This window comes from Mesoplodon densirostris, chromosome 18 (genome assembly GCF_025265405.1).
Source record: "Mesoplodon densirostris isolate mMesDen1 chromosome 18, mMesDen1 primary haplotype, whole genome shotgun sequence".
NCBI classification, from domain to species: domain Eukaryota; kingdom Metazoa; phylum Chordata; class Mammalia; order Artiodactyla; family Ziphiidae; genus Mesoplodon; species Mesoplodon densirostris.
Genome location: NC_082678.1, coordinates 30,400,436 through 30,415,837, shown reverse-complemented (window position 1 = coordinate 30,415,837; position 15,402 = coordinate 30,400,436). Strand labels below are relative to the sequence as shown.

At 53.5% G+C, this 15,402-nt stretch overlaps 3 protein-coding genes and 1 pseudogene across 3 annotated transcripts; all 4 read left to right on the top strand.

Annotated features, from left to right (window-relative positions):
- The first annotated feature begins 12 nt into the window (after positions 1-12).
- On the top strand, positions 13-3,177 carry LOC132479195 (uncharacterized protein SPEM3-like). The gene is given in 5 exon segments (XM_060082766.1): positions 13-440; positions 589-650; positions 865-1,162; positions 1,229-2,186; positions 2,189-3,177. Coding segments are annotated over 5 exon segments (2,445 nt in total). The 5' UTR covers positions 13-302.
- A 2,294-nt stretch (positions 3,178-5,471) lies between these two features.
- LOC132479194 (acetylcholine receptor subunit beta-like) lies at positions 5,472-7,664 on the top strand. The gene is made up of 5 exons (XM_060082765.1): positions 5,472-5,577; positions 5,842-6,065; positions 6,563-6,744; positions 7,084-7,246; positions 7,551-7,664. The coding sequence occupies exons 1-5, from the start codon at positions 5,472-5,474 to the stop codon at positions 7,662-7,664; spliced, it is 789 nt and encodes a 262-aa protein (XP_059938748.1).
- Positions 7,665-8,868: 1,204 nt separating this feature from the next.
- Positions 8,869-10,955, top strand: LOC132478753 (uncharacterized protein SPEM2-like; annotated as a pseudogene).
- A 39-nt stretch (positions 10,956-10,994) lies between these two features.
- On the top strand, positions 10,995-14,676 carry LOC132479193 (uncharacterized protein SPEM3-like). The gene is given in 4 exon segments (XM_060082764.1): positions 10,995-11,612; positions 11,761-11,822; positions 12,037-13,358; positions 13,361-14,676. Coding segments are annotated over 4 exon segments (2,838 nt in total). The 5' UTR covers positions 10,995-11,474.
- The last annotated feature ends 726 nt before the right edge of the window (positions 14,677-15,402 follow it).

The window sequence follows — 15,402 nt, the reverse complement described above, 5'->3', positions numbered from 1 at the left end:
GCCAAGGTCTTTCTAGTCTCAGGAGGGGCCAAGAGATGGAATGTGACATTTGAACAAGTGAGTCAGTGGGCGGTGAGCGAATGTTTGACAGCTCGAGGGGAGGTGTGCTGGCCTCCGGGCCCTGTTTGGCTGTCCAGGCTCAGCTTACCTCACCCGGGGAACCATGGAATGCCACGCCTGGCCCTCCTTTTCGTCCCCCTCCCTCACTGTGACGCCACCACCTGCCCCATTATGACCCAGTCTGTCTCCCAGTATACATATATGGAGGCCAGCGGACCCAGGCAGTCCTGGGACCCCCGGCCATGGCTGAGCAAACCCATTACCTAGCCGAGGCGTGCTCTGGCACCACACCCGGGAAATGCCAAGACCTAAGAGACTCAATTCTTCTGATCCTGGTCAGCATCATGTTGCTCAATGTGTGGATCAACGTGGTGACTCTGGTGAGGGCAGGATCTGGGCAGTGTGGTTGGGGGAGCCCTGGGGTCTTGAAGGGGCTGAGATGGGATGGCTGCTGCAGTGTGGCCGGACAAGGGTTGGATTTCAGGGCTCACCCTGATCCCGAACTCCACGCTCCCTTGCTTCCCTCAGCTCTGGATGCATCTGAAGAGATTCTTGCGGGCAGGTTTCAACCGTATTTTCCCCAAAGGTAAGTGGGCGCCAGTGTGGGCTCAGGGGATGTGGGCCTGTCCCCTTTCTTCTATCCCTGCCTTGATTCTCAGCCCCTCAGGAACCCAGGCCCTGTCCCATCTCGCCTTTCCCTGCAGACAAGCAAGCCAGCTGTGGAGGCAGCCATCGCACGCACTGCTCCGTGGATCCCAAGAACCTGTGTTCAAGAGTTTCTCCCTGCTTCCGCCATCGCCCGAGCTTCCTGCACAGGCACCCAAACCACCTTGAATCCTGGATACCAGAAACAGATGATGAGACGGCTTCTAAGTGCTGCTGGATGCCGCCGCAGTGTGGACGGGCTCGGGCTTCCACGGAGGCTCCACGGGGACTGTGGAAGGAGGGGTTAGTGGGAGCTGGGGAGGACCCTCCGTTCACAGCCTTAAAGTCCCAAGCCACTTTTAACTCCAGGTGAGAGAGATCTTCCAAGCTCCGCAGGATAAGCAAGGTGGACGTGGTTCCACTCTGCCTGCCCCAAGAGAGCAAGACTAAGACCCCAGACTATGACTAAGCCCGGGCCCAGACCTGCCCCCCAGTTCAGCTCCCTGCACATTCTCCTGCCAAGGCCCAGACCTTCTCCTACAAGCACCCCTCTGTGCACGCCCCACCTCAGGCCCAGACTTGCTCCACACTCCACCTCCCTGAGCACACTACCCCCCAGGCCCAGACCCCCTCACCAGCCCTCACCCCTGAGCACAGCCCTGCCCAGGTCCATGGCCCGGAGCATACCTCAGCCCATACCCCAGCCCAGGCCCAAGCCCAGGCCCCCTCATATGCCTCAGCCCTATTCCTGGGCCACACTTCTCTCTGCACCCTGACCCATGCTCATCTGACCTATACCCATGCCAACACTCTGGCCCCTCCCCCAACTTCTGCCCCTGCTACTACTCCTGCCCTAGCCCCTACACCAGCCCCTGTCCCGATCTCTGCCACAACCTCTGTCCCAGCACTGGTCATGACCCTGACGACCCCTCCAGTCCCTTCCACCACCCATACCCCCATCCTAGATTCTATTCTCTCTACCTTGTCTACCTTCGACCAAGGCCTCTCCTCTGGCCATGTGGTCTACTATGCCCGCAGCATAAAGCAGAACTTATTCCATGTGTGTCCCCCTCAGAACTCTGGGTACTCCAGAAATGACTTGGGTACCCTAACCAGGCCCCAAGAGGGGCATGGTCTGGTGAGCTCTGGTACAGCTGAGCAAACACTGAAGCAATGTAGTGGGGACAGTGCCAAGCCCTCCACAGGGTCCATACCGGGTTACGTGGAGTTGGGGACTATGGAATGGAAGATCCCAAATCATGCCAAAGACAAATTTGTACAGTCCAAGACCTTCACTCACTGTAGCTCCCATCCTTGCCAGTCTGAGAAGAGAAACACGGATCCCCAGACTCCAGTCTGCCCCAAATTCCTGGTGTACTCCAAGGATGCTGCACCTTCTCAACCTTGCTTCCATTCTCCGACCAGTGCCCAGAGCTCACCATGCACCATGCCTCCACCATGCACTCTTTCTCTGCCTCTTGTTTTCCCAGATCCTTTGTCCTTCATCAACACAGCAACCACCAGAAGCCCTCCGCCTTAATACAAACCCCCACCTTTCCCCCAACCTCCAAGTCTCCTCAGTCTGTCCTCTCTCCCCAGGGCCCCATCCCTCCCCAGTTATCCACTACTTCCCAAACCCCAAACCAGCCCCAACCCCCAGAACTTCATGAGAGTCTAGGTCTCAACCAATGCTCTGTCCTCCAAAGGACCCCAGGCCTTACCGGAGACACAGGCCTCCTCAAGAACCCAGGCCTTGCTCAAGATCCAGGCCTCCACGAACTTCGAGGCCTTACCGAAGACCCTTACCTCTGCAAAAATCCAAGCCTTTCCCAAGACTCTGACCTTCAGAAGAATCCAGTCATTACCCAAGATTCTTGGCCACAGAAGAGTCCATGCCATGCCCAAGACTCTGCAGTCAACAAGAGCTCAGTCCTTTGCCAGGAGTCTGATCTCCATAAGAGCCCAGGTCTTGTGCAAACCGCTCGTCTCCATAAGGGCTCAAGCCTTACCCGAGACTCCGGAGACTACAAGAATCCAGGCCTGTCCCAAGCTTCTGGAGTCTGCAGGAGCCAAGGCCTTACTCAAGATTCTGACCTCCATAAGAATCCTGGCCTTACCCAAGATGCTGGAATTTACAGGAGCTCAGAACATACCCATGACCCTAACTTCCATGAGGACTCAGGAATTAATCGAGATCCTGGCCCCCATAAGGGTCCAGCCCTTACTCAAGACTCTGGCTTATCCAAGAGACGAGGCCTCCATAACAACTCAGGCCTTATCCCAAACCCTGGCCTCCACAAGAACCCTCTAGGAACTGACTCTGTCCAAGTTTTGGGCCCACGTCAGACCCAAAAGTCATTTATATCTGAGACAGTTCCTCGAAAGGAGGATGCAGGGCAGCACATACCATGGACTTCTGTCCCACCCAGTCACAACTCCTGCTCTGCTAAGGCTCAGGGGGCCCTACAATGACCTGCTAACCTCCTCGCAGCGAACAGGCAGACAAGCCTGGGTGTACCACCCGATACCATCCCCCCAGCCTGCCAGAACTATCACCAGATGTCTACGCCTCCCAAAACCAGCAGGCACCCGGCTAGGGTATGTGGTCTTTGATGCCCGCCAGAGACAGCAGACAGGGACAAGTGCGAAGCTCTCTCTAGGGCGTGTGGTCTTTGACGCCCGCCAGAGACAGCAGACAGGGACAAGTGCGAAGCTCTGTCTCCCAGGTGCCTTCATAGGGCCACATCCAACTGCCGGAGTCCAGCTCCAGCGAGTCAAGGGAAACCCGAGGGATAGATAGCGTCGGCGAAGGAAATAAATCTATTACACTTCTTAAAGTATCAGCATTGCATGTTTCTCTCTCTTCTTTATTGTTTACAGTCACAGGTTTATATATTGTAGTTGATTACATTACCAGGTATGTGACCAAACAATCTTAGCACAATCAAACCTCAAAATGTTCTATAAAGATTTTTTTTTAAAAAAATATCCCCTAGTTTCTAGATGTCCTATTAAAATATTTCCCAAGTTCCCATTAATCACAGGTTATTTCTTAGTAACCAAGCCAAGCAGTTATATGATTATTTTAGTTGTAAAAGTTGAAGCTACTTGTTCCTATTTCTCTTCTTGCATGGGCAACCTTTTACAATGGTTCCACGAAAATATGTACAATGTACCCTGCATGCCCTTTCTCGTTGTTTCCTTCAACTGAGACAGTGCTTTCTCCCTATCCGAGCAACTAATTCTGCTCTAGGCATTTGCTTTTCTATAATTAATCTTCCTTTATAATAGAACCATAAATTTCCTATGTCATCAGGAACTCCAGCCCATGGCCATAACTCCATACTAGAGGGTGTTTTTCATAAAAATATCCCTTTAGTTCCAGGCTCTTAATTCTTTACCCATTTCCCTGGGTCTTTAGTGGGTACTTCCCATTCTGTGGTAGTTCCAGGAGGGGGAGTCCTAGAGGAATTTTTCTTTCACGTGGAGCAACATCCCCCCAAAATTGCCCCTATATTTAAACTTATTATCATAAAACATAACAACAGAGCTGTAGTCCACCTTCCTGGCACGGCGCTGCCTTGCAGTTTCGCCTTCCGTTGCTTCATGACTTTGTCATGGTGCAATGGCTCCAGGATGGCTTCCAACATCCAACAACTCACCGGAGACCATCAAGGAGTGGGGATATCAGTGTGTGATGAGAAACTTAGAAAAAGAGGGGACAGATAAGCATGAGGAATAAAGAGACAAGAGAAGCCTTCTGTGGACTTTGGAGGACATCCAACCCAGCCCCATCCCACAGGGCCTGATGAGGACCTAAACTATCCCTGCTTTCCCTCCATCGCTGTCTAGCTAAATCCGTTATCCCCAAGGCCCTAGAGCTGCACTGTCAATTACAGTAGCCACTAGCCAAAGGCCTATTAGAATGTAAATTACTTAAAGTTAAGGAAAATTAATTCTATTAAAAATTAAGTTAAAAAGTTAAAAATTCTCTTCCTCAGGGAACAGAATTTCCCTGACATCCAATTCTGTTCCCTGGCAGTCCAGTTGTTGGGACTTGGCGCTTTCACTGATGTGGCGGTGGTTCAATCCCTGGTCGGGGAATTCAGACCCCGCAAGCTTCATGGCTTGGCCAGAAAAAAAAAGAAATTCTCTTCCTCAGTGCCATGATCTTCTAAGTGCTCAGTAGCCACATGGAGCTAGTGGCTACTGCATTGGACGGCACAGATTTAGAACATTTCCATCATCATGAAAAATGCTACTGGAGAGCAGTGCTTTAGAGTTTAGAGCAATTTTCCTTTCCCTGTCACCCACGCCCAGCATCTTAAAGCTCCCCCAGAGCGCAGAGAACTTAGTTCTTTTTAGGGTGGCTCAGAAGCCACCCTCTGGGGAGGAGGTAAGATGTAGGGATGGACACCCAATGCCTGATTTCCCCAGACTGTGAGAAAGAGCCCAGGCTTCAGTTTTCCTCATCTGGTCTCTTGGGTCACGACCAGATGTATGCAAACTTGCCTCCCCCATTCTGGGCTGTGTTTGGGGCTCTTGGTTGATCTGATTTACATTTTAACGGGATCAATGTGGCTGCTCTGTTGAGAACAGTCAGCAGGGGGGCAAAGGATGAAGCAAAGAGGAGGCCTTTGTAATAACTCAGATCTGAGGTAATGGTGGCTTGTACCAGGATGGTAGTGGTAGATGGGATAAGTCATCAGTTTCAGGATATATGTTGAAGGTAGAGCCAATAGGGTTTGGTATGGATTGGATATGGGATGAGAGAGAGGAGAGCTGAGAATGACTCCAAGGGATTTGGCCTGAGCCACAGGAAAGATCGAGTTGTCATTTATGACCTGAGGAAGACTGTGTGGGGAGTCGGTGGTGAGGGAATTAAGTTTTGGACATGTTAAGGTCGAGATGTCTATTGGACACCCAAATGGAGAGGTTAAGTAGGCAGGTGGATACAAGTGTGGAATTTAGGGGAATCAGTCCAGGTTGGAGGTATAAATGTAGGAGTTATTTGCATGCAGTTGGCCCTTCCAAAAGCCTGTCCTTGAGTGGGCTGGAAACACGGTCACTGATTATGCCAGGGAGATTGCTTTCTGGCAAAGCCTAATCCTTCCGCCTTCCGCTCTGTCCCCCAAGTAGAGCAGATGGGGCTCTCGATCTTTGCCCTGCTGACCCTTACTGTGTTCCTGCTGCTGCTGGCAGACAAAGTGCCTGAGACCTCCCTGTCTGTCCCCGTCATTATGAAATACCTCATGTTTACCACGGTCCTCGTCACCTTCTCAGTCGTCCTTAACATCGTAGTCCTCAACCTGCACCATCGCTCACCCCACACCCACCAAATGCCCCTTTGGGTCCGTCAGGTAAGAAGATCTCCTCTCCAACCTGTGTTAACTCTCAATCCTAGTATTTGGCTTTTTGTCCAGGTGTCGCCCCTCACTCCCACCAACTTTCAACCTTCCCTTTCACAGACCTGAGGGAGAACTACAACTCCTGGTAGGGTGTCAAAGTGCCAAGGTCTTTGGGTGTTGAAATGTTGCCCAATTAATTTTATCCTCCCATCATTAACATTGTGTAGATCCCAGACTCTCTTCATCAATACTTCTCTCCTTCGTGGGTCCCAAGGAAGCATTCTCAAGGTTAGGTACTATCAGGGTGGAAGCCCTCAGAACTTTTCTTTCCAGTCAGGATGCCTCCTAACCCCCTTAAGGACTCTTGGGCTGTGTAGTTGCATTTCATCTGTGGGATGCATGCACGCATGCGCAGGAATGGGCACGTGCCGTGGGGGTGGTTGGCGGCTTCCCTTCTGGTCTGAAAGCATAAGAGTCCCCTCCAAGACGGCTCTTCTTCTACTCTGCAGATCTTTATCCACAAACTCCCTCCGTATCTGGGTCTGAAGAGACCCAAACCTGAGAGAGACCAGATACCGGAGCCACCTCCTATACCTCTCAGGGATTCTCCAAGAAGTGGCTGGGGTCGGGGAACAGATGAATATTTCATCCTCAAGCCACCACATGATTTTCTCTTCCCCAAACCCAACAGGTAGTATCTACTCCCCATGGCCCACGTAGAAGGGAGAGGGAGAACTACAGTTCCCAGAAGACTGTGCGGAGGCAGGCGTCCTAAGCTCTCAGAGGATGTCGTGGTTGAGCATCATGGGAGTTGTAGTACCCCTTCTGTTACCCACTTTGCGGGGAGGTGGGAACTAAAGAGTAAGGGAATAGGAGGAATTGCGGAAGGCTAGAGAGGTCGCCGCTGTTGAAGAGAACCTGAAGGGCTCTCTCACGTTTTGAAACCTGGATGGGCATTGGAGGAGGGAGTTGGGGCGGGGCCTAGAGCACCCACGCAGGCCGTCTTTGTGCCCCGGTCATGGCCAAACAGACTCGCCTCTTCCACGTTCCAGCCTGAACTGTCTGCCCCGGACCTGCGGCCATTTATCGATGGTCCAAGCCGGGCTGTGTGCCTGCCTCCCGACCTACGGGAGGTCGTTTCTTCAATCAGCTACACCGCTCAACAGCTGCGGGAACAGGAGGACCACGAAGCTGTGACTCCAAAGAGGGTGGGCTAAGGCAAGGCCTGAGTGGCCTTGGCTCCACCGGCAAACTTAGGCTCCGCCCCCAGAACTCGATTTTTTTTCCGATTGGAAGTTTGCCTCACTTGGTCCCGCCCCCTGGCTTCCCACTTGTTCTTTACTCACATCCGTCGCCCGCAGTTTCGCTCTCTGCTATTCTGCGGGCCCGCCCTTGTCTCCAAGCTGTGGTATGAGGACCTGGGTGCGGTACAGGGCCTTGAGGCCGCCTTCCCTGGTTGTCTGGAGCCCAGGAACAGTTTAATCTTCCTACCCCCAGTTGAAGGAGGACTGGCAGTTTGTGGCCATGGTGGTGGACCGCCTCTTCCTGTGGACCCTCGTCATCTTTCTGGATGCCACGTACCACTTGCCCACTCCCGACCCCTTTCCTTGAGGACGAGAGGGCCGAGACCGAGGTCCTCGGCCACTTGAATTGAGAGTTTGATAGTACTCTCAAGTCCTATCCCTTTCTGCATCTTAACTCCTTCACTAGGAGTCCAATCCTCTCCTCATTTCGTTTCTAGGGAGGAAGCCCAAGTGGGACTGGGCAGCTGGGGGCCTTGGGCCCACCTGACATGCACTATCCACTTATTTACTCTTTTGCTTCTTGAAGAAGCCCCATTGGATATTCACATCTAGGTTGGCAATGAATGGAACAAAGAACAAGAACTAGATTGTAAGCCTTCTGAGGGCAGGAACTATGGCTGTTCACTGTAATATCCCCAGCACCGAGCACAGATCCTAACCTATACAACCGGTACCTCTGATTGAATGAAGAGGGAAATTATTTTTTCTGTAAGGAAATACACTAAGAAATAGTGCTTATGTGGGCATGTTAGGACTAGTGGTCGTTTTTTCTTTGTTTTGACCTTTCTGTACTTTATTGTATTTTGTAATATGTATTATCTTTAGGATAAGAAAAGGTTCTTTCTAAAAGGATGCATTTGTAATGAGGATAAAAAAGCACACTGTAAAAACCTCAAGTTCCAGCTTTGATGCTCAAACTTTGGACAAGCTACTAAACTGCTCTGTGCCTCAGTTTCTCCATCTGTAAAATGAAGCGAATAATAGTATCTGCTCCCTAGTCTGAAGATCATATGAGAAGATGAGAACAAAAGCATTATACAGTATACATCAGAGGTTACAAACTGGTGTGTTTTGTGTGGCCCATGTTGTTGGCCAGCAGAGTTTAAAATTTGAATTGGTTTGCTACTTTTAAAATGTGGATATTTCACAGAGCAATTTGGATTTCTGGCTTCTCTTGAAACTTTTTAAGAACTGCAGGCTAGTTCTAAGAAGCCCAACAGGCTACGTAAGCGGTCCTAATGTCTTGAACAATGAAATGGAGGAAATCCTATATGCATGATCCAGTCACTATGAAGACTGTCTCTCATCTGTAGCAACCCTGCTTGCAAATCAAGTTAAGCAAGGCCCCATGGAGACAGAAGGACAGACTGAACTCTGGGGACTAGGCTCCATGTAGTGGGAGCCGGGGGCAGAGACGGCCACCTAAAGGACCAGCTGAGTGGATGAAAGATTGGACAACTCCGCATTGTGACTCCCTGCAATGTGCCTCATTATGACCATGGTCCCTCACCTGTTGGTGGGTGTCCCCAGGTCCTGGCATGAGTGCAGTGTGGGTCAGGGCCGGTGGGGTTGGGGGGGTGGGGCGTCCCACGGCTCAGGCGGCCCTAGGACCCGCCCACCATGGAACACCAGCTCTGGTATGACAACCTGGGGTGCTGCCATCAATACCAACAAAGTACCCAGAATGCGGAGGACTTCCTACTCCTGTTGCTGGGCATTGTCATTCTTGTCAGCATTGGGATCAGCATGGCAACTATGGTCAGCGATGGTTGGGGATCACCAGTAGGGGTGAAGATGGCTGAGGGTGGGAACCAGCTGCAGCCTGCACCTCCGTCTGCAGGAACGGTCTTGGCTGGGAGTGGTGGTGAGGGTAGAGAGCCTGGCCTTCATTTTCACCCACCCCACCCCACCCCACCCCACCCCAGCTATGGCATGGGCTCCAGAATGCCTTAGACAAGACCATGTATTGTATTATTCAGCAAAGTAACTACCGAAGACAGCTAAGGGGCACCCCGCCTCGCCATTCCCAGGGCCCTAGAAACCCAGGCTCCCAGGTTCCCAACCCTGAAATCTTCTGACAGTTGCCCTGCCCTCACGGACTCTCGCCTCCCACAGATGAAATCTCACAGGCTTGTGAAAGTTCCTCCAAACATCCTCCAGCCAAGGCCCAAGACATCCACATGCACTGCACCCTGGACCCTGTGGAAGTGAGAATGGCCCGGTCCACTTGCTACTCCTCGTCCTCCTACCACCATCTCCGCAACCGTAGCTGCAGCTGCAGCCGCCACCCCTGAAGCCACCAGGGGAGGCCCAAGAATTTAGAAAATTCCCCTCCAGCTGCTCAGGCTTCCGTAGGCCGCATCGCCTCCACGGGACGTCACAGCTGCCTCCGATGCCCTCCTTGAACTGGGAGGACCCGGACTCCTACCTGGAGGAGGAGGCCCAACTTTCCTTCCCACAACCCAAGTACCCGTGGGGGCGCTGGGGAGGGCTCTACCAGCAGATGGGTCTGCCCTCCAACGTGGGCCTCTGGGGTCGACAGGGTGGGATCCTGGCCATCCAGCCACCAGCCTGTCTCTACCTGTCGCCCGAGCTGCACCGCATGCCCAAGCGTGTGGAGGCCAAGTCTGAGCTAGGGCTGCAGTCCTTCGGGGCCCCTTGCTCGCCATCCCGCATCTGGGGCAATGTGGATGCTGACCAGTGGACCTCGTCTCCACCACTTACCCGACGGCTGCCCCCTAACAGCTCGTGGGTCCCTGGGGGGCACAGAACTTACCCCTCACGGGGCCATCTCCCGTATGACTCCTGGGATCAGCGGCGGCGTGGTCCGGAGGGCTCTGAGCCTCCATCAGCTCTGGTGCCTCAGGGCTACCGGCCCGAAGCCTGGCAGCGCAACTCCCCACCGGCCCACGGACGGAGCCTCCACAGCTGTGCTCACAGCCAGCCCAGCCACAGCCCGCGCCACTCCACGGGACACTTGAACTACTCCTGGGATCCCCACGAGGTGCGGCGCTGGGCTGCCGAATGGGCAGTGATGCTGCCTGTGCGGCACCCTCTGGCCGCCTCCGCCTCCCTCACGGTGCTGGCCGAGGCCTCTACCAGCGGGCCTCGGATCCCAGCTCAGCGCTGCTCCTCCGCCCCTCCCAGACTCTGCCCGACGTCCAGGCTACCGAACACCCTCCACCCCCGCCCACCTTCATGCCACTCAGCCGGAAGCCAGGGGGAAATGCCAACTACCAGGTGTATGACAGCCTGGAGTTGAAGCGGCAAGTGCAGGAAGCCAAGCGCGGGCCAACTCGCTGCTACCTTCCACCTCGGCCTCGAGGCCCTCTCTGCACGGAAGCCAGACTGGGAAAATGAACTGGCCAGCAGCTAATGGGGGCGGGTGGGGAGCGGCAGGGCATGGAGAGAGGAATAAAGAGCGCCATGGTCCAGAAAACATTGGCGGTCTGTGGCTTGGAAGCGCCACTCCTTCTGCCAGCTTGGGTCCCTGCCTTTGGCTTCCTGCAATAAGAAGCCAGTGTCCCCTTCTGGGCCTGAGGGTCCCCTTGGTTTAGTGGCCACAGTCCTGCCAGCAGGCCCCTCCTGGTCCGATACCATGCACTAAGTAGATCTGCAGCTGCAGTCTCCACACCACTGGTCTCTGGGCACCTCCTCTGTGTCTCAGCTGTCCCTGTCCCCAAAGAGCCTCAAACAAGAAGCTGCTTCCAAACTGGGAGGTTCCACATCTGGGCAGGTCCAGCTCCACAGCCAGTGAAGGGCATGAAGAAGGCTGAGGCTCTGGACTCCAGCCAGGCCTTCCGCAGGGCTCTGAGGCCAAGGTCTTTCTAGTCTCAGGAGGGGCCAAGAGATGGAATGTGACATTTGAACAAGTGAGTCAGTGGGCGGTGAGCGAATGTTTGACAGCTCGAGGGGAGGTGTGCTGGCCTCCGGGCCCTGTTTGGCTGTCCAGGCTCAGCTTACCTCACCCGGGGAACCATGGAATGCCACGCCTGGCCCTCCTTTTCGTCCCCCTCCCTCACTGTGACGCCACCACCTGCCCCATTATGACCCAGTCTGTCTCCCAGTATACATATATGGAGGCCAGCGGACCCAGGCAGTCCTGGGACCCCCGGCCATGGCTGAGCAAACCCATTACCTAGCCGAGGCGTGCTCTGGCACCACACCCGGGAAATGCCAAGACCTAAGAGACTCAATTCTTCTGATCCTGGTCAGCATCATGTTGCTCAACGTGTGGATCAACGTGGTGACTCTGGTGAGGGCAGGATCTGGGCAGTGTGGTTGGGGGAGCCCTGGGGTCTTGAAGGGGCTGAGATGGGATGGCTGCTGCAGTGTGGCCGGACAAGGGTTGGATTTCAGGGCTCACCCTGATCCCGAACTCCACGCTCCCTTGCTTCCCTCAGCTCTGGATGCATCTGAAGAGATTCTTGCGGGCAGGTTTCAACCGTATTTTCCCCAAAGGTAAGTGGGCGCCAGTGTGGGCTCAGGGGATGTGGGTCTGTCCCCTTTCTTCTATCCCTGCCTTGATTCTCAGCCCCTCAGGAACCCAGGCCCTGTCCCATCTCGCCTTTCCCTGCAGACAAGCAAGCCAGCTGTGGAGGCAGCCATCGCACGCGCTGCTCCGTGGATCCCAAGAACCTGTGTTCAAGGGTTTCTCCCCGCTTCCGCCATCGCCCGAGCTTCCTGCACAGGCACCCAAACCACCTTGAATCCTGGATACCAGAAACAGATGATGAGACGGCTTCTAAGTGCTGCTGGATGCCGCCGCAGTGTGGACGGGCTCGGGCTTCCACGGAGGCTCCACGGGGACTGTGGAAGGAGGGGTTAGTGGGAGCTGGGGAGGCCCCTCCGTTCACAGCCTTAAAGTCCCAAGCCACTTTTAACTCCAGGTGAGAGACATCTTCCAAGCTCCGCAGGATAAGCAAGGTGGACGTGGTTCCACTCTGCCTGCCCCAAGAGAGCAAGACTAAGACCCCAGACTATGACTCAGCCCGGGCCCAGACCTGCCCCCCAGTTCAGCTCCCTGCACATTCTCCTGCCAAGGCCCAGACCTTCTCCTACAAGCACCCCTCTGTGCACGCCCCACCTCAGGCCCAGACTTGCTCCACACTCCACCTCCCTGAGCACACTACCCCCCAGGCCCAGACCCCCTCACCAGCCCTCACCCCTGAGCACAGCCCTGCCCAGGTCCATGGCCCGGAGCATACCTCAGCCCATTCCCCAGCCCAGGCCCAAGCCCAGGCCCCCTCATATGCCTCAGCCCTATTCCTGGGCCACACTTCTCTCTGCACCCTGACCCATGCTCATCTGACCTATACCCATGCCAACACTCTGGCCCCTCCCCCAACTTCTGCCCCTGCTACTACTCCTGCCCTAGCCCCTACACCAGCCCCTGTCCCGATCTCTGCCACAACCTCTGTCCCAGCACTGGTCATGACCCTGACGACCCCTCCAGTCCCTTCCACCATCCATACCCCCATCCTAGATTCTATTCTCTCTACCTTGTCTACCTTCGACCAAGGCCTCTCCTCTGGCCATGTGGTCTACTATGCCCGCAGCATAAAGCAGAACTTATTCCATGTGTGTCCCCCTCAGAACTCTGGGTACTCCAGAAATGACTTGGGTACCCTAACCAGGCCCCAAGAGGGGCATGGTCTGGTGAGCTCTGGTACAGCTGAGCAAACACTGAAGCAATGTAGTGGGGACAGTGCCAAGCCCTCCACAGGGTCCATACCGGGTTACGTGGAGTTGGGGACTATGGAATGGAAGATCCCAAATCATGCCAAAGACAAATTTGTACAGTCCAAGACCTTCACTCACTGTAGCTCCCATCCTTGCCAGTCTGAGAAGAGAAACACGGATCCCCAGACTCCAGTCTGCCCCAAATTCCTGGTGTACTCCAAGGATGCTGCACCTTCTCAACCTTGCTTCCATTCTCCGACCAGTGCCCAGAGCTCACCATGCACCATGCCTCCACCATGCACTCTTTCTCTGCCTCTTGTTTTTCCAGATCCTTTGTCCTTCATCAACACAGCAACCACCAGAAGCCCTCCGCCTTAATACAAACCCCCACCTTTCCCCCAACCTCCAAGTCTCCTCAGTCTGTCCTCTCTCCCCAGGGCCCCATCCCTCCCCAGTTACCCACTACTTCCCAAACCCCAAACCAGCCCCAACCCCCAGAACTTCATGAGAGTCTAGGTCTCAACCAATGCTCTGTCCTCCAAAGGACCCCAGGCCTTACCGGAGACACAGGCCTCCTCAAGAACCCAGGCCTTGCTCAAGATCCAGGCCTCCACGAACTTCGAGGCCTTACCGAAGACCCTTACCTCTGCAAAAATCCAAGCCTTTCCCAAGACTCTGACCTTCAGAAGAATCCAGTCATTACCCAAGATTCTTGGCCACAGAAGAGTCCATGCCATGCCCAAGACTCTGCAGTCAACAAGAGCTCAGTCCTTTGCCAGGAGTCTGATCTCCATAAGAGCCCAGGTCTTGTGCAAACCGCTCGTCTCCATAAGGGCTCAAGCCTTACCCGAGACTCCGGAGACTACAAGAATCCAGGCCTGTCCCAAGCTTCTGGAGTCTGCAGGAGCCAAGGCCTTACTCAAGATTCTGACCTCCATAAGAATCCTGGCCTTACCCAAGATGCTGGAATTTACAGGAGCTCAGAACATACCCATGACCCTAACTTCCATGAGGACTCAGGAATTAATCGAGATCCTGGCCCCCATAAGGGTCCAGCCCTTACTCCAGACTCTGGCTTATCCAAGAGACGAGGCCTCCATAACAACTCAGGCCTTATCCCAAACCCTGGCCTCCACAAGAACCCTCTAGGAACTGACTCTGTCCAAGTTTTGGGCCCACGTCAGACCCAAAAGTCATTTATATCTGAGACAGTTCCTCGAAAGGAGGATGCAGGGCAGCACATACCATGGACTTCTGTCCCACCCAGTCACAACTCCTGCTCTGCCAAGGCTCAGGGGGCCTACAATGACCTGCTAACCTCCTCGCAGCGAACAGGCAGACAAGCCTGGGTGTACCACCCGATACCATCCCCCCAGCCTGCCAGAACTATCACCAGATGTCTACGCCTCCCAAAACCAGCAGGCACCCGGCTAGGGCATGTGGTCTTTGATGCCCGCCAGAGACAGCAGACAGGGACAAGTGCGAAGCTCTCTCTAGGGCGTGTGGTCTTTGACGCCCGCCAGAGACAGCAGACAGGGACAAGTGCGAAGCTCTGTCTCCCAGGTGCCTTCATAGGGCCACATCCAACTGCCGGAGTCCAGCTCCAGCGAGTCAAGGGAAACCCGAGGGATAGATAGCGTCGGCGAAGGAAATAAATCTATTACACTTCTTAAAGTATCAGCATTGCATGTTTCTCTCTCTTCTTTATTGTTTACAGTCACAGGTTTATATATTGTAGTTGATTACATTACCAGGTATGTGACCAAACAATCTTAGCACAATCAAACCTCAAAATGTTCTATAAAGATTTTTTAAAAAAAAATATCCCCTAGTTTCTAGATGTCCTATTAAAATATTTCCCAAGTTCCCATTAATCACAGGTTATTTCTTAGTAACCAAGCCAAGCAGTTATATGATTATTTTAGTTGTAAAAGTTGAAGCTACTTGTTCCTATTTCTCTTCTTGCATGGGCAACCTTTTACAATGGTTCCACGAAAATATGTACAATGTACCCTGCATGCCCTTTCTCGTTGTTTCCTTCAACTGAGACAGTGCTTTCTCCCTATCCGAGCAACTAATTCTGCTCTAGGCATTTGCTTTTCTATAATTAATCTTCCTTTATAATAGAACCATAAATTTCCTATGTCATCAGGAACTCCAGCCCATGGCCATAACTCCATACTAGAGGGTGTTTTTCATAAAAATATCCCTTTAGTTCCAGGCTCTTAATTCTGTACCCATTTCCATGGGTCTTTAGTGGGTACTTCCCATTCTGTGGTAGTTCCAGGAGGGGGAGTCCTAGAGGAATTTTTCTTTCACGTGGAGCAATATCCCCCCAAAATTGCCCCTATATTTAAACTTAT

Excerpts from the sequence above, each read along its gene's own strand:
- LOC132479194 (XM_060082765.1), top strand. The coding sequence starts at position 5,472 with ATGAGAGAGAGGAGAGCTGAGAATGACTCCAAGGGATTTGGCCTGAGC. Across the intron at positions 5,578-5,841 it reads GACTGTGTGGGGAGTCGGTG|TAGAGCAGATGGGGCTCTCG; the intron begins GTGAGGGAATTA and ends CTGTCCCCCAAG. Across the intron at positions 6,745-7,083 it reads CTCTTCCCCAAACCCAACAG|ACTCGCCTCTTCCACGTTCC; the intron begins GTAGTATCTACT and ends ATGGCCAAACAG.